The sequence below is a fragment of the Pipra filicauda genome, unplaced genomic scaffold (genome assembly GCF_003945595.2).
Source record: "Pipra filicauda isolate LSUMZ 115617 unplaced genomic scaffold, ASM394559v2 scaffold126_size2276778_pilon, whole genome shotgun sequence".
NCBI lineage: Eukaryota > Metazoa > Chordata > Aves > Passeriformes > Pipridae > Pipra > Pipra filicauda.
In genome coordinates, this window is record NW_024103729.1 from 1,286,931 (window position 1) to 1,305,761 (window position 18,831).

Consider the following 18,831-nt stretch of genomic DNA (forward strand, 5'->3'; position numbering starts at 1 on the left):
CTGAAAATAAATATCTGAGATGAGGTTCTTAAAGTATTCTTTATTAATATCATTAGAAGTTGCAGAAACAACTTTCTTGTAATATAAAGGCACAGGGAGACAGCTTTGATAAAATATTCCAAACAAACAGTAACTTACAGTACAAAAGGACAATTTTAATGCACATACAAACCCCAAACATCTCATTCAAAAATATTTCACCATGTTCATCAATAATAATGGGCAATGATTAAAAATATAAACTGTTATTGTACAATAAATATCTGACAGGTGCAAATGGAACAAGATTTATTGCTCTCCACAATGTTTTCCCTGTAGTGTTTTTGTTGTAGTGGGTTTCTTGTTGGGGTTTTTTTTCTTTATTTTTTTGGTTTGGTTTCGTTTCTTAAAGTTCCAAATTCCTTTTATAATCAGCTTTAGTGACTTATTTCTGGAGGAGCTAAACCCCAAACAAAATGTAACAGAACATTCTTACAGTTACATAACTGTCTTAAGTAATGACCACAACTGGCAGTGTTTGTTCCTTTCACAACTCCAACAATCGTACTCCACTCGCTCCTTGGGAAATGTGGTAGAGGTTTAAAAATCAACTGTAGTGGTAAGTCAAGGCTTCTATGGTAGGGTAGTAGTACCTAGTCTGAGGGTGAGTCTATTTTCCTCAATTAAAAAGATTTTATGATGAAAAGTAACATGAACCTCCTCTGACAGCTTGTGCCAGAACAAGCACATAAAACTATTCAAATGAAGGGAAAAATTAAGACTAAAAGCTGCACTGGACATTCCAGCTTCAGAAAACAAGACAACGGATTGGGAGCAAATCAGGACTACAGAGGTAATGATGACTTAGTGTGAGAATCTCCAATTATAAAGTATCCTTAATCACAGAATCGTTAAAGTTGGAAAAGACCTTTAAGATCATCAAGTCCAACCATCAACTCAGCACCATCACCATGTTCACCATTATACTATGGCCTGAAAATACAGTGACTTAAGAAATGAAAAAGCACTCTGCATCTCTGTATGGCTCCACTTTGAGCTTTGAGGAAGAAGGGTTAGTCAGTGAGTTTGCTATTTTCCTCACCTTGTACTTGCAGCAACAGGTTCCATCAGTTTTTTGATGCAGGACAGGAGGCATCCTAACTCTGCTCTTGAAAGTAGTGCACACTACCTTGCTCCGAATTCAGTTTAGCTTGTACAAAATATTGTCTGATACACACATTTAAGAAATATAAGTTTCCTTCATTACTATTACAAGAAGTAATATGCATACATTTCCTAAGAGTATCTTTGTATGAATAAGACTTCAGGAAAATGAAGCATAGTAGTTGAAGAAAAAAAAAAAAAAAAAAAAAGGTAAAACCAAAAACTGAGGAGCAAGCTTTGAAGTGAGTTCTTGTAGCAGTAACTGAGGTTTTTATAAAAACTGTAATTTATGAGAACAACTCCATATTTACACAAACCTCAACAAGTGCAGTTTTAACTGCACTGGGAATAGTCAAACTTAGTTCAAGAAAAGGTACCTAGAGTGAGTACGGCTTATTGGTAAACCAAAAGATGAATATTCAGTAAACTCCATTATATCTGTATTCAACAGAATTGGAAATGATGTAGAACAAACTGCTAACTTTCTTGACATTATTATTAAAATTAGAGTTTTCTTCTAGTGTAAGTGCACAGTTTTACAAGATCTTCAGAGAGTAACCAAGGACCTCCAAAATCTGAATTTTGAAAAATTATTAACTTCACTACAATATAGCATTTTTTTCTTTACCATTTGTTTAGAAACTAATAAAACCATTTTCTTTGGTTTATGTTTAATTACACCAGACTAGTGAATTTTTATTTTTAGGCAAGCTTCTATCCCAATTTAAATTAATACAGATCTTTTTATTGTAGTGTTTCTCCCACTCTCAAATTATCTCTGTTAAAAACAAGAGTTTGCTCATACCATGATTTCCTGCTAAACAGTTGGGTATATCCTGGCATGAAGGGAAAGTTTTGTACAACAGTTACATTAAGTGATACTTCCAATGGTAGAACTACAAAAGACATTAAATGAATATTAGTTCAAGTGACATTTGAGTTTATGATGATTTTAAAGAAATAAACCACAAGTCTAAGTATAGTAAAATACAGTGTAAAACCCCCTAAAATTAGACAGTAAACTTGGGAATTCTGCACTCACAGTAGGAATGTTCTGCACAGCATTAACATGAAAGCCTGTTCAATTTGAAAGAATGCAGAAGCTAGATTTACCTGGATGTAAATGCCACTTCGAGGTGTTTAAACAAACACAAAAATGAGACAATGATTTCAGGAAAAGGGCCTTTAAAACAGGCCACCAGTCTAACTTGACTTTCCAAGTAAGAACATCAGCTTCACAAAACTGTGACACTAATGCAGTTTTATGTAAAGTACCCTTTGACACACAAGCTGTCAATTAAGCTATCACAGTCTTTTGTGACCTACTCCCTTTTAAACAGTTAGGGAGACCAGTCAATTGTAGCTCAAGTTTTAATTCAGTAAGTACCTTGTCTGTTTGCAAAGGAACATTATAACACCATAAAATTCTATTTTTACGGTATTTAGAAAACTGATAAACTAGGCGTTCTTTTATTCTCTCTTTTGAACACGCAAGTCCAAAACTTCATTTTCTGTGTGTCTTCCCAATAGTGTTTTAGCCAGTGTTGCAAAAAAGTTTCACTGTGGACTACCTGACGTTGTTACTGAGCTGTGCAAGGTATTCCCGCAGTTCCTTGGCGGCCTGGAATCGGCCGTAGCGCTTCTTTGGGTTGGCACACTCGTCCAGCAGGGCCTCCAGGCGCCCCTCTTTGGCAATTTCAGCTGGGGGGTCGTGCAGGAGCCCCCCCGAAGTGCCACGCCACGTGGCGTGTCTGGATAAAAGGTTCTGACAAACAGCATAGTAATTGTGGTCCACAGTGACACGAGCACAAAGAATCTCCTTTGAGAAGGACAGACAAGCTTCTTTATCACAGTCATCAAACTTGCTTTCATACCACACGTCCCAGTTTTCAGGTTTATCTGTGAAATATAAGGAGACAAAAAAAAATGAGAGGAGGAAAGAGCATATGTGTATCTGAATACAATAAGAAGCTCAATACAGAGCAAACTGCTAATATTTAAACTATAACTTTGTTTAGACAAACTCTTTAATGTTCCAGTCTAAAACTGCATCTGACAGTTTGATACATCCTTTTGCTGAAATGGTCCTGGCAATACAAAAAATTAGGGGAAGAAAGAAAGATAGTAAAATAGATAGCAAAGAGAGGGAAGCAAAAAAAGCAGCACAGTAAAACACATGAAATCTACACTCACACATACTCAGAGGAAAAAATGTTGCATAAGCAAGTATAAGAGAGCAATCCACAACCGAAGTTGAGAGAAAAACAAACAAGCAACATAATTTATTTTAGCAACATAGATTTGGTTTCTCCAGTTGCCCTGGAAACTAATGCTGGCAAGTGGTCTAACAAAGACTAAAAAAAACATTGCATAGTAATTGCCATAAACTTCTGAAACTTTATCTTCTATTTACTTTAGACATAGTAGTAAGCAAGAAGTCCATCTCAAAAAAAGTAGATGCATTATTTAGAATCTTTGAAGAAAAAAAAAAATCAGCAAAGCAAATGGCATTTACATACATGTTCTTTAATAAATAATTAAAAGTTAGCAAAATTTGGTGTCCTTGTCACAGCTTTCTTTAACTTAAAACCTGATTTACGTACAGTACCTTATACAGTAATAATACATATACTAAGTGTGAGATCTCCTGAGCTCTCCCTACTTTCTTAGAAAACTTTCATCTTAAGTTTCTAGGCTGCTGCCAACTTTGAGAAGAGGTCCTTATCATGGAGTATCATAGTTTTGCAGATCTCTCTTAGCAGTGTGAGGTACTAAATAAAATTAATCTGTGCTTGGTAGTCTCTGAGCTGACCATTGCTCTTCTCACTCATGGCACACTAGAGCCAAAACCAAAAAGCAGACTGAAAGATGACTGCTAAAGCTATAAAAACATGATGTAAAATTTGTAAAATGAACTAAAAATTCCAAGTGGAAAAAAAAGCCAAAGGAAAATTGGAAAAAGGACTTCAGCAAACTCAAATAGGATATCCCACACAGAGTATATTAAGTATTACTGTACAGTGCAACTGGACAGAATGTACATATTTAAATATCTAAACAGGCATATTAATCACTGTGGACAGAGACTGTTCCATGAATCTTTCCGAAAGATTAATGAAATCGGTATTAAATGTCAAGTTTATACGAAGACTAAGATCTTTCTCATGTCCTCGTTTGTTTTCTCTGTTCTTAATTGTTAGATCACAAATCACGCAGTAAAATCCTAGTTAGAGCCAAATTAGTCTGAGACTACAGACAACAGATGTAAGTGTGACACTTCCAGCATTCAGCTTCTGCAAGAAGCTACTTGTTCCTATTCCACATGCACATCAGCTTCTTCAGAGTTCATTCGGTCATATTTGTGACTAAGCAATTCCAACATGCTTCAAAAATCAAAGTCGTCAGCAATACTATTTTAAGAGGGTGGAAAACGAAAAAAAAAGAAAAGAGAAGAAAGTTCTAAAGTAAATGTACTGAATATCCAATACATTAAAAGGTTTTCTTGGTAGGCTCAGGTAGTTTTAATCTAAGGTCCTTGAGGATATATAATAAATCTAATTAAAAAAAAGAACCAAACAACCCCAAATCACACTTCCTTGTAGAAAAGCATGTGGATAGAAAAACAGTCTTAAAGTTAATTCTGCAGCACAACGTATGAAGTTTATACACAAAGCTTAAAAAAAAAATCCATTCACCCAAGGCAGACTGGAATCACTTGGCCTGTTGCCATGAACCTCTGCAGAACCCAGGGTTTCATGCTCAGTGTCTCCTGCAGAACCCAGGGTTTCATGCTCAGTGTCTCCTGCAGAACCCAGGGTTTCATGCTCAGTGTCTCCTGCAGAACCCAGGGTTTCATGCTCAGTGTCTCCAGCCCTTACGTCTGTCACATTTTCCTTATAAGCTCAAAAGTAATATAAACCTATGTAATGCCACTTTGTCAAACATCTCTCCCGCTGCCACTGCTTTGAGCTTTTACAGTTGACAGAAAGATGAATGAATTTTCTCTATTCCCATTTGGAAACAGCACTAAAATTACCCATTCCTTCAGTTCCATTATTACAGAGCACCAACTGGAACAGCCGAACCCAAGGCAGGTTGTGGAACTAAGGCACTAACACTGCCTTGTCATTCACAGACAATAGAATGCCAAGCCTTCCATCCTTACACAGATGTCTGGAAAAGACAGAAGGAACTGTCTACCTTAGCTAAGCCAGGCAGCTTACCTGTCTGTCTGTCCATCCATCTGTACAAACACATCCAGTGCCCACAACTCTCTCCTCCCACCCCCACCTCTCCATTTATGCAGGTTTACAGAGTTTAAAAGTATATGTAAATCGTGTCCAGGTATGCTCAACACCTCATGAAAGTGACATATTGGTCAAGTTAATTAGTAGTCTAATTGAAAAAGAAAGCAGAAAAAGAAGAAAAAGAAAACAGCTTTCCAGAAGAAAGCTAATTAATCTGTTAATTAGTAGTCTAGTTGTAAAGCCAACAAAATAGGCATTCAGCAACTACGCACACATTAAATATTGCACTTGCAGAGGCAGAAGTGAGACACGTGGGGTGAGGGCAGTGAAAGAAGACACTTACTTTGTCTGATTAACCTTTTGTCTGCTACCAGAACGTTTTCTGCATCTACAATGATAACTTTCCCATCTCTTGGTCCAACTGCAAAGTTGTCAAAGCTGACATCAAGGAGGTAGAGTGCAAATTCAAAGTCATTATTTGTCAGCTGCTCAGCTATTTCCATCAATTGCCAGGCCAGATCCACTCGTTTCTCCCATGGTGCATTAAAGTAACTCCACAGCTCTTCTCCAACGTAATTGACAGCCACCATCCTTCCACATGCTCCCAAGTACTTTGCGAATGGCCAGCCCTCGTCAGATGGAAAACTCTGTATTTCAAAAATATTTTAAAGATTCAATTAATACAAAACAGTTTAGACACTTTTAAAGGCTTTCCAATAAAATTTAGATCAGAAACCTGTAAATATCCATCCACACTATATTCCATATGCTTCTAAGTTTTGAAGGGAAAACAAAAACAACACAAAATATATTTATGTGAGCAAGAGGTCCTGCTGGACTAATAAACGGAAAGAGTTGGAGGACCTGAAACAACATATGACCCATATCTAGCTTTCCATATACTATACATACACACACATATAGATTCACATACACAATTCCACCAACCATCTCTATCTCTTGGTGTTTTATTACACATTTGTTGTAGTAATGCAAGTATGCTTCCCACCAAAGTAACTTTGCATTTGATATTTTTAATAAAAACTAATTCTTTTAATAACCTAAAGGAAAAAAACTTTACAAAGTGCCACCTCCTTCTCTCCAACATCGCCCCTTCCATTTTTCCCAGTTAACTGGACTCCTTTAAGGATCTTCTCACTTAAGATCTCTCACAGAAAGGATTACAGAAGGATTAAGATACAAAAGCAAACTTAGGGTATCTTATGTTTCTTAGCAGTCTACCTCTTGATTAATTGTCACATACATACTCTGTGTGCTTATCACACACAGACACATAACATTTTTATCAAAAGTAAAATCTGTCTTCAAGAGTAGCTTTCTTGGAAGTTAACACAAGAGACTGAAGAGTAATAACATACTCCAAACATTACAAAACAACCCACAACACACCAGTACATTTTTCCTACTTCAGTTGTGCTGAATGTGCCCTAAGACTTCAATAGGAACAGACAAGCATTGAAAAGGTACCCTCCCAGCTGTGGAGGAAGAGTGAATAGGAAACTGCATCAGGAAGAAACCACAAAAATACTCATTTAAGAAGCCCCAAATTCATAGAAGTTAGCACTCTAAGAATATGACATACCCCAATTCTAACTAACAGGAGATACGACTGTGCACATGCCCCTTCCTGGTGCGCTACCTTGCTATGGTGTCACCTGACAACTCACATCAGTTCTTCAACAACGATGCAGCAAAGGTTTTACCACACTTGGGTTGAACAGCATGGCGGGTTTCAGGATGAACAGAACCTCCTGAACCCCACAGTGGCAGAAAACATTTATGGTTTATTGGGAAAAGAGACACTTGGAGAACAGATCTGAACTACAAGACCAGTCAGGGAAGAAGTGCCTAACATAACAAACCTTGTCTTGTACACGTTAAATTAAAATCACGATTAGCATATATAGTTGACATGTTTATGGCAAAAGCCATTAAGCTGCTCTCAGGTGGAAAAACGTCGAAGACAATTTCTGGGTAAGTAGCCATGTTTACCATTGCAAAGAAGAACCTTTCTTGGTTGGTCAAAAGGACATCAGAGCCATATTAATAACAGAATAGGTTCAAAATTTTTGGGGTCCCTACATGTCTGAACTTCAACTCTATTTTTGTCACCTGATCTACCTATATAAGCAAATCAGGTCATGATAAGTCCTGATAATACACAACTAATTTGACAAGTTTGACACCAGTACGACATTTTCAAGCTGTGATCCCATATAACTGAGCAGAACTAAATCTCTCTCCACCAACTGAATCTACTCTGCAAGAGGGACAACATTATCCCATCTCCAGGTCTGTTTACCTGCAAGCTTCAGGGCAATTTATGAAGTTGGATTTGATGGAGGGAGCTTTGGGGGTTTTTTTTTGCTTGTTTTGTGCTTAGCAAAATAACCTTCCAACAACTGAAGTATGTGCTAACTCGGTGTTCCTTATTTGGCTGTGGCATCAATAAACATTACGAAAGTGATATTTCAAGTACACATATCCCCACTGTATTCAGTTCTGGACCAAAACAAAACAAGAAGCAAATGGCCATTGTCCATCAAATGAAATTAATTATTTACAAAGGAACAAACTCCAACTACTTTACCCACATCATATAAACTCATATCTTATACTGGAGAAAATTTACCTGATTACATTGTCTGATAAACACAGGTTTAGCTGATTTCACCAACTGTGCATAACATTTTCATATTGCTCCATTTTATCAGCATTCAATTCAATGATGTCTAAATATTTTTGTTTGACTTTGGACCACCCCACTCCTTTTCTTTTCCACCCTTCTCCTTTTCTATACACCAATCCTGCCCTGCCTATGACTTTGCCTCCATTTCCACCCACAAATTCAACCCCAAACAGTTGAAGCTGGCAAAGGACATGCTACCACTGGAAGCAGAGGTGTCCATCTCTCCCAAGCCAAGCACACTCACTTCCATCCCTTCCTTCATATCATTTGGAAAGCAAGGCAGCTGGTACTGGCTGGGCTGGTGTTCTCTTGGATCAGTAGCCTGATCCATCTCATCACATCACCACATCATGCTAGGACTGTACTGGTAAAAGCAAGGGAGAAGGCCTGAACAGACAGGTGCAGAAGGAAGGAGCTAAGAGTTTTCCTTTCCAGCAGCAGCAGGGATTTATGTAATGGCTTAAAGTGATTTTCAAAGTACAGTGTTAGTCACTGATCTTCAAAACACATCTATTATGCTCCCTGCTCTGTGTGCATTGAAATTCATTTCACACAAGAAATGCTAGGAGCAGTTAGGTTTATTCAGAAGTGAACACCCTTCCTACCACCAGCACAGTATCTGCATGCCACGCTGTAACACAGATATATTTATAACACGGTGGAAATAAAAAGATCTTTTGACAACAGGAGTGCAGGGAATCCTGCCAACATCTGCACATGTACAAACAACATCTCTGCCTTGGCCCCCTTCCAACTGGCATGTAACAGCCACATCTACACTTCATTACCCAAGTCAGTAGCCGAAGAAGGGGATAAAAATATGTGCAAGTGCCTCATTCAGCAGTTTTTATATTCACTTGGTGAATTTGACAAGAATATTAATTGAAGTGCAGATCTCTTGTCTTTGCAAGCAGCGATTTGTAACTTTGTATACTATTCTATTTTGAAAGCAGCTTTTTAAGAGGGAACTGCCACTAACATGAAGATTTTTTTTCTTCATGTATTAAAACTTTGAAGGCCAGTAAGATATGACACTAATTTTTATGGTTAATAAACATGTTTTCCATGAACAATCTGCATTTAGAAAAAAAAAAGCTTAGTACAGTACTGCCAAAAATGTGATTTCTGTGGAGCAATGCATAACATTATTTTAGGTTTTAATTCTCAAATTATTAGTAGTATAAATTTTTAATTAGATCATTTTGTACTTTAATATGCTATTGGAAGACTTAAAAATGTGCATTTGAGAATTAAGATAAAAACTAAGCTCTTGTTCAAAAGCAGAAACAGCTGTCTGACAAAAGAATCTGATTCTGATACACCCACGCTCACATTTTATCTGTGAACACATACAAATGCCATGAAAATCGCAGACAAACTTTTAAAAGTGTTTAAAAATAAAACAATGCATATAAAAAACTACAAATAGGTAGGTTAGTAAGTTTCCCCTCATTAAAATTATCTTTCTCTATTCAGAGAAATATGTATAATCTAACAGAAAGATGGAAAACATTAAAGATGACAAAAAAACTTACCTCCATTCCCAGTGACACATCCACAAAACATTTTAGTTGCCCTAATTAATGTAGCTTCAAGATATCTCTCTAAGTTAGACTTAAAATCCTAAATAAACCCTGTCAGATGGACAAAGGGCATGTTGTTCCTGAAAGAATAATACTGCATTTATGTTTTTAAAACAAACACAGTGTAGTCTCAGAATAAATATTAAGAATTAATAGAGCGAATTTATCACTTCACTGAAGCATAAAACACACTGTCAGTGCATTTGTCTTCCTCACTTCCATCTGTCTAAACCTGAGAAGATACACAAATCTGCCAGTGGTTCTTGTTCAGAGCTGTGAGTTAGATCAGGCAGTGAAGACTCACCAGCTTGAAGCTGATAAGGCCTATTGAATTCTGCAATAACATAAATCCCCCTTGAATGAAACACTTAAAAGAATATTAGTTTATCATAATCAGATATAATTCATCCTAATAATCAAGACCAAAAAAAGCCAAAGCAATTGAAGCAACAACTGACATCTTTGAGCTATTGTTCCACTGTACCATTAAAAAACATTCTTTTATTTTTGAAGCTATTCCAGAGGATGCCACATGTCACTTGCAATGCCTGCATAAAGTTCCAGCTCAGAAGGAAAAAAAACAACACAAACCCCATCCAAACAAAGAGCTACACCTCACACATAATGAAATTTAAAAAACACATGCAAAACAGAGTGGGGACTTTGCTCCTTATGACCCTGAAGAACTTCATGGCAAAATTATACTCTCCGTGACACCTTCACTAAAATCATCCTACTAAACTGTGTTTGCCCAGGCACGAACTGGCTTGGCAAGGAGAATTTAAATAACATGCTCTTCCTTAAAAGGAAAATTAGTTTCTCTCAGAGTACTGTTGAGTACTGCAGTGTAAACAAAAGGAGCACTTGTCTGAGTCAGCAAGGCTAACAGGTAACGCTCTAGAACCACAAAGAGCTGGAGAGCAGATTTTACAACAATGCTTTTCAGAGCAAAGAAGGTTAAAAAGCACAGTCTGAATGAAGACACCGCCTTTTGTCTGGAGATGATCCACATTCTGGAAAATATGCGTTCAAGTGTATTTCTGAATGCTAGTGAATATAATGAAAACCATTTAGTCCTCAACTATATGCCAAACCATTTGACATTTACCTCGAACTCCCACAGAAGTTATACATATATAGCCTACACACACAGAGTGAAGAGGTGATTTCATTGGTACTCCAAATATTAGTGTTCCCATTGAAATGATGCTTCTCTCATTCAATTGACTTTTGTTCACTTTGATTACATTTCAACCACTTACTACATACAATTCATGCCAACAAGAGGTACATACCAGGCTTAATTGACACAGTATAGGAAAAAAATATGCAACAAACTCTAAATACTCAGAATTAGAAGTTGCTCGGTTATTAAGTTGAGCACTTGAACTGTAAAAGTTACAACTCACAATGTCAGCAGAAGTATGCCATTTTTCCAAAAAAATTAATAGATAGTGATTAAACTTGAGAACCATAGCAAAGCAAATTTAATGTCATTACTGGTTGTTACCTGTTCAAATTAGTTTGTAGTTCATAAAACTTTGTTCAGATTAAATTTGCAAGAGATGAAAATTATCACTGTGTATTTATTTCTGAGTTATGAGACTGGAATATATCACTATAAAGGACTCCAAGCAGAGATGACCTACTCTTATTTTTGAAAATTACTTTGCAAAATTTGAGACTAAAATAAAGCTTCAATTACTTAATTCAGGGAGGTAAAACACAAGTCCCTCTATACATCAGTCACCAGAACAACACTGTTTTTACAAGGTTTCAAACGTGGGGTAAAAATCTTTTTTTGTGCTACTGAAAACTGCACAAGTTACAATTTCTCAGGAGAACTTTTATTTAAGTCTGTATAGTGATTTCCCAGAAGCCTCTAAATTCAGACAGGCATTCATCATAATACATATAGACCATTTTAAATATCCCCTATGCTTCACTTCCATGTCTTCACTCTAGGAAAGTTTCACCAGAAAAGGATGAAAATAGTTTTGATAATTTAAGGACCATAATTAAATACAACATAGTAAACATGACAAGTATGAGCCAGCTCTGGCCTAATATATGTAGTCATGTCACTGTAAAAAATGATTCTTCAGTTTTCAATACAACAAAATTAGTGGAATATTCTTGTAACACAAGGCCACTCAATTTTAACTCAACCAAGAAAAAAAATGTGTTTCTTTTAAAAACATGCACAATGGAAATTCAGTATATCAAAACACCAATATCTGTATGAGCCAGGACTTTAATACAAGTCCACTCAAGGACATGTCAGGAAGTGCAAATAGCTGTCTTTAATCCACTTCTTGGTATTTGGCAACAGAATTATGGATCAGAAACACTAAATTGAGTAATAAAGAAAGTTTAAAAGGTACCAAATATTAAAACTGAATTGACATTCTACGTTGTACCAATGTATTTGGAATAGAACTACAGAAAATAACCTATGACTAGAACAGCGTGTATGATAAAAAATAGAAAAGAGAAATCCCAAGCAAGAACATTTGCCCATTTACTTCTTACTGAGCTATGTATGGATCAGCAAAAAGATTCTGTGGAACATTTGGCTAAATTGCTACTTTGAGTGAATTCACTGCAAGAAATTGTTTCAAACTGATCACAGTTAATGTTTTAATATATGTTTACCAGATGTCAATTATTGTTCTTCCCGTCACAAAGCCAAACAGAAAGCCCACTGATGACATGAAGAGAAACCAGAAGAATTTTAGGTTATGCGGCAACAGACTGTTCATGCAGAGTAATTATACTGGGAATAGAGATACAGCTGTTTGGCTTCATTTGTTTTGTTTTGCTTTTTCCCCCCACAAGGAATAAGAATGATCAGAAGTCGTGAGAAGAATAAAGTCATTAAGCTTAAGCATTCAGAAAGCTAAAATCATATCTGAAGGAGGGGCCATGATTTACACAATCTATTAAAAACACAGAAATACTGCTATTTGGAACATAGCTTTCGGCATTTTTCTTAAGAGTCAAAAAAATAAAAGTCCTTGAGACTTGTAATTTACATACAAGATACAAATGTTCACCATCATTCTTTGAAGAATCTCCATTTAAAGAGGTTGTTAAAAGCTACAGCTCTAGACAAAGTTGCCTTAATGCACTCTGGATTTAATTGACAGATACCTTTTACAGTCTGAAAAAAATCTTCAGTACGTGCAAGTATTTTATTTTAATAGCAAAGTATTTGTGCCAATTTTAAGTTTGCTTTTTGTGCTGGTTTTGACAGAGATTAAGTTAACCTTTTGCACAGTAACTGGTATGGGGCTGTGTTTTGGATTTGTGCTGAAAACAACATTGGTAATTCAGGGATGTTTCAGTTATCTCTGAGCAGTGATTACACAGAGCCAAGGTCTTTTCTCTCCTCATCCCACTAGGGAAGAGCATGGGGGTGCATGAGAAGCTGGAAGGGGGCACAGCCAGGACAGGTTACCCCAAGTGACCCCGGGGATATTCCATTCCATATGGTGTCATGCTCAGCATATGAAGCTGGGGGAAGGAGGAGGAAGGGTGGACATCCAGAGTGATGGTGTTTGTCTTCCCAAGTCACCACTGAGTGTGAGGGAGCCTGGGGATGGCTGAGCACCTGCCTGCCCATGGCAGTGGTGAATGAATCCCCTGTTTGGCTTTGCTTGTGCTCACAGCCTTTGCTTTACTTATTAAAAACTGTCTTCATCTCAACCCACAGGTTCTCACTTTCGCTCTCCAGTTCTCTCCCCATCCCACTGTGAGGGGAAGGAGCAAGTGGCTGAGCTGCTGGATGGGGCTAAACCACAACACTCTGAAAGCAAAGCAAACACACCAACATTTCCATAGGGCACCTGGCAATCTTGTACACCAACACCATGGCCAGCACAAAGGCAAGACTGAGTGTTGCAAGACCAGCTCTAGGTGCACTTTTGCCACAACAATTTATAGAACCTATGTTTCAGTTTTGCCAAGACAGATGTAACCTCTCTTTTCAGCTAACCATGAGTTTTTAGGAGATATACAGTCACTTTACTGAAAAACACAGAACCAATTTCTTACTTCAGCAGTCGTGACTTACATTGTAGTTCCCCCAACTCCCAGAACAAGGAATTCTCTGCTTTACCCTGGATTTAGGGCATTGCTGTTTTTTTGTGTTTAAGTACAAAGCTTAAAACTCTGCCACTGGCAAAATGTGTTGGACAATGCGTGGTTGCACACCATGGCTCACTGCACGGCAGCTACTGCAGCACAGCAACAGCAGCTCAAAAATTGTAAGAAACAGCCACGGTGGCTCTAAACAGGACATCTGGAGGCTCACAGAGATCAGTGCAGGAGCTCTATGACAAATAAGAGGTATGTCTAGAGAACAATTTCTGTAAGAGTCAAAGACTGCACAACAATCTTAGCTTCTACAGAAATTAGCAATAGGCAGCACACGTTTTGATTCTTTCTCTTAACAGGAAGTTTATGTTCCTACTTGTCCATGAAGATAAAAATTAACAATGTTACTTCATAAAGCTGAATAACATCCACTACTTAAACAGATATCACCGTTTAAAACAATGAAGAAAGTTTCTCCACTACAGCTACTTGACAAGACAAATTAGAAGCTGGGTGGTTTATAACAAATCACACGACGAAGATCAATCTACTTACACCCACACTGGCTCTATGAATTCTTCAAAGAGTCAACAGTCACACTGCACTCAGTCTAATCCAATCCATTTTTTAAATTTTGTTACTCCTTCCCAAGGCAACTTTCGCCAACCTATCTTTGCAAGTGTTTGATACACACAGTCATCATATTCAGTTTCAAATCAGATACCACGTACAGATCCTGTTCTCCAGGTGATTCCTATTTAAAATACTGTTTTCCATTGAATGAGTTGAAGGAAACAGCAGCAAGTTTTGTTGTTGCTTTTGTCTGAATAAGGTGTTAACGCTTATACGAAATACTGGTGTAGGTGTAGCAGAGTTTGATTACATATCTGACCTTATTTTATTAAAAAGTATTCACCTTTATTGCAGAAAATAACTATTGGAAAGACACAGGAAAAAACTCAAACCTATCACAAATCAAACCTTAAGCATATATGTTCTCGCATTCGAACCCGAATTCAGATGAAAAATGTGAGAGGATTTAAATAGTGACTAGTTTAGAAGATTCTACAAAAGTAAAATTAATATTTTAATACCCCAAATAATACATAAACTGTACTGAGCAATACTGCAACTGTCTTTTCATTTGCTTAATGAAGTAAAATGGAAAAAGGGGCTGAATTCTTCCCTGAGTACGTCTACACAACCGTTTAACAAATGTGGACAAAGAATGTTAACAAGAAAGTTATAAAAAACACAAATACTGAGTTAGGATTACTGTGAGTTTTATACTTTTGATATGGATCCCTGAACAGTAGTATCATGCTATGGGTTAAAGCCCCACCTGAAAAATTCCTACAGCAGAAGCCATAAGTCAGTTGTGACAACAGCTCATAAGCAATACCAGTTTAGGAACAATCCATACTCCAAACAGGCTTCAAACTAAAACTCCCATCTCTGATGAAAAGTTTTATAATCCACAAATTACTATCTCTAGTAGATGACTACAGTGGATTTTCTATTACAAATGAAAGATCAAGCTTTAAATTCAGTGTCTATTTACATTTGGCTGCTCCTATAACACAATTAAACAACACAGAACATGAATGCACTGAACACGGAGAGTTTTGACATTATCTCCACTTCTAAACCAAAACTGTTACAAATAACAGCGTTCGAGCAGTCACTGTAGTGTTCCATAAAAAGCTCAGGGAAAAAAGAAGCAATATTTTTCCTTGTGCCTTCCAGTGACAAAAGGACAGCATCAGTTAAATGCCTCAATTTATTAATCGATTTATTTATTTTAAATTAAAATCTGATTCTTCACATGACATCATGCAGGTTTCCTTTCTTGGAAGCAGCTGATTTTTAGAACAAGCCTACAAGCCTCATTCCCATAGCAATAACTGCCTTCATCAATACTGCAGAAACTACACCATAAAACATTTATATATGTTATGTATAAATACAAACAACCTTCTTGGTAGTCAGTTTATCAGTTCTAGAAAGTAACTTCACCTCTGGGAGTGCCTTGCATCATGTTGTTGCAAGAGATGCATAACACAGAATTACCCATTTCTTACATGTTTCTCAGGTGGAGGCTGAGCCTGGAGTGCTATGGAACAGGAAGAGTTCATTCATTTAGATTCATATATTTAAGATATTTCATTCCCAACTCAGGGAGGGTATTCCAACCTCGAGTACCCATTTCCAACTGAATTACAACTCTTTTGGAGAACACACTGAGAGTGTTTCAGCACACAAAGGTGGCCTGAAGATCCCCAGAAATATTTTCCAAGATACGCCTATTCATCAAAATTTACTAGATTCTGTAGAACACTTTTGATCTGTTAAGAGGTGACAGACAACACTACCCCACTCTGCACTGGTAAAGGCTGCCTCTCTTCCCACCAACTCGACCTGCTCTGCTCTCAGCAGCACCTTTGCTAAATGGCAAGCAAAGCGCTGGTTAAGTTCATGACCAAAGATTTTCTTCTCTTCAACAGATGTTTGACAGTATCAGGACTCATCTACAGCTCATCAAAAAGCTGACAAGAATCAAGGCTCTTAACCAGTGCTGCCCACTGCCTTTGATCCAGCCCGTAACAGTAAATGCTGCAAGTGTGCCATACCCTTTGTCTGTAAACAACACGTTGCCCCTGTGAATTATGAAGAAATACAGAGCTGTTTTCTGGCCCTGCAGGTCTGGGCTCAGTTTGTTGGAACCAGTGTTCAAAACCAGAAATTTAAGTTGTATGAAATGCAGCCAAAACAAATGAATTCTCAAAGAATTTCCAAATACACTCAGCAAAGCAAAGCAGTTTTTATTTTCTTACTTATGTCAAGCTTCTTTCCTAACCGTGCTCAGGAGCAACTTCTCGGCAAAATGGAAGAGACACACTGTACCCTAAAGTCTGCCGAGAAGCAAACTGCAAACTTGCTCTGAAAACAAAACTGAAGAGCTGTACTTGGAGAGACTGAAGGGCAGAAGGCATGCCACCCAAAACCATATTTCTACTTAGGTTCATAAATGCATCTTCTAGAAATTAGTACGTGAACTTGCTGGAGGGTAAAGCCTGCAGCACTGCTTTTTAAGCATTTCTTGGCCTCTCACTAGAGAAACAGATGTTAATAACAGTAATCATGAAGTCATGTTTTCAAACGTATTTGCAAGTATTTTCTAATTATACATTGGACAAAGGCAAGGACAGTTCAGTAGTTAGACAAAACAATTCCAAGTCCAAACCTACATACTGAAGGCACACTTGGGAGTTCCATCGATAGCATTCAGAGTCAAAATGCAAACCCCCCCACCTAAATAGATATGCAATAGCAGCAACTCGGTGGTGCCACAAAGTAAAAGTTCCCTACGAATTTTTTACGTAAAAATTTTGCTTTAAGCACAAATTTCAAGTCTGTGCACATAACCAATCCTCCCAACTAAAGAGCACAAAATACGTAACTGCTGAAAAGGGAACACTGTTCATTTATTTGTCGCCCTATTTTCAGGCTACAAATACCTATTTCTAATTTTTACCGGGAGTAACTATATTAAGTTCCTATTAGGAACACGACGTAGCAAATGACTCAGTTCCTAACAAGTATACCACAACAGCATCGCAGTAAAGACTCTACCCGCTATCTATCAAACTAAGAAATTAATGACGGACACCTATAGCTGCGTAGGAATATATTTATCGTGGGAGACGCTGACACTGAGCTGCAGGAAAAGCATAAGTGCAGCAGAGCATCAGCCCACGGCTCTGCCCCGCCGTGTTCCTGCGGGACCGCGGCTGCCGCTGGTACCCGACGGCACGGGCAGGCACAAAGGATGGGGACAGAGTTACTGCCCTGAGGAGGAAGGCACATCGGGAAAACACTTTCTCTTTGAGGGAGAAAGAAAGGGAGAGAGCCGATGGGGCTGAATGAGCCAGAGAAAGGCCTCCTGCCCGGAGGGAGGAACCGCAGCCCCTCCGCTCAGCCCGCCCCGCCGGTACCTTCGCGAAGCCCCAGCGGGGCCCCCGCGCTCCGGCGTGTTCGGCCCCTCGCCCGCAGACACGGCAGGAGGGGCCGCGGCTGGGCCGGAGCTCCCCGCGAGGGTCCCGCCGACCCGGGGAGCGCCCACCCGGGCCCTGCCCGCCGCGCTTACCTGCAGCACCAGCGGCTCGGGGTTGAAGGCGAGGGTGATGAGGAGCTGCATGCGCTCCGAGTCCTTCAGGTTGCGCAGCAGGAAGCTGCCCGAGTCCTTGGTCTCGGCGTAGCGGCGCACCAGGCGGTCGAGCAGGCGCTGCGAGGGGCAGTGCACCAGGTCGGACCAGCCCTCCACGGCGCCGGGGGTGAGCAGCCGCACGTCGCCGTTCAGGCTGGCGAACTCGGTGGCGGGCAGTGCCTGCAGCAGGTCGCAGCGGCCCCTGCCGGTGGCGCGGCGGCAGATCTTGGTGTCGATGTCGGCGAGCTCCTGCGCCGAGCCCAGGCGCTTCAGCACGACGCGGCGGGAGCCCTCGCGGGGCTCCCCGTACCGCGCGAAGTACACGTTCTTCACGTTGAAGAAGTCCAGCAGGCGCAGGCGGCCCCAGCTCTCCAGCCGCAGCTGCCCGTTCAGGAACTTGCGGCACCAGCTGGTGCCCCAGCAGGCCGGGCACTTATTGAGCTGCAGGAAGCGCCGCTCCGACAGCTCGTTGCGCTGCAGCGAGGCCAGCAGCGAGTGCGTGTTCAGCACCAGCGCCGCCGCCAGGCTGCCCAGCACCGCCAGCTTCACGTAGCGGTACAGCCGCCCCAACTTCAGCGACACCAGCCGCAGCATCGTCCCGGGCCGCGCCGGGCCCCCCGCCCTCCGCCGCGCTCGCTGCCCGCCCCGGCCGCGCCGCGGCTCCGGCTCCAATAAACTCCCCGCCTCGCCGCCCGCCCGATAAAAGGCGGCCAAGTTACTGAGGGGCCGGCGGGGAGGGGGAGGGCAGGGGAGGGGGGGCGGTGCCTGCAGCGCGCGGGCCCGGCCGGGCCCGCCCCCGGGGAGGGGCCCGGGCGCTGCTGCCGCCGCTCGCAAGCGCGGAGC

General features: G+C 39.8%; 1 protein-coding gene across 1 annotated transcript; it reads right to left on the reverse strand.

Moving 5' to 3' along the window:
- Nucleotides 1–20: 20 nt before the first annotated feature.
- DIPK2A (divergent protein kinase domain 2A) lies at nucleotides 21–18,702 on the reverse strand. Its single transcript, XM_027740062.2, has 3 exons — nucleotides 17,929–18,702; nucleotides 5,734–6,037; nucleotides 21–3,042 (listed from the first exon to the last, which is right to left on the reverse strand). Exons 1-3 carry the CDS (start codon nucleotides 18,580–18,582, stop codon nucleotides 2,711–2,713), a joined length of 1,290 nt encoding a protein of 429 aa, XP_027595863.1. The 5' UTR covers nucleotides 18,583–18,702; the 3' UTR covers nucleotides 21–2,710.
- Between the last annotated feature and the right edge of the window lie 129 nt (nucleotides 18,703–18,831).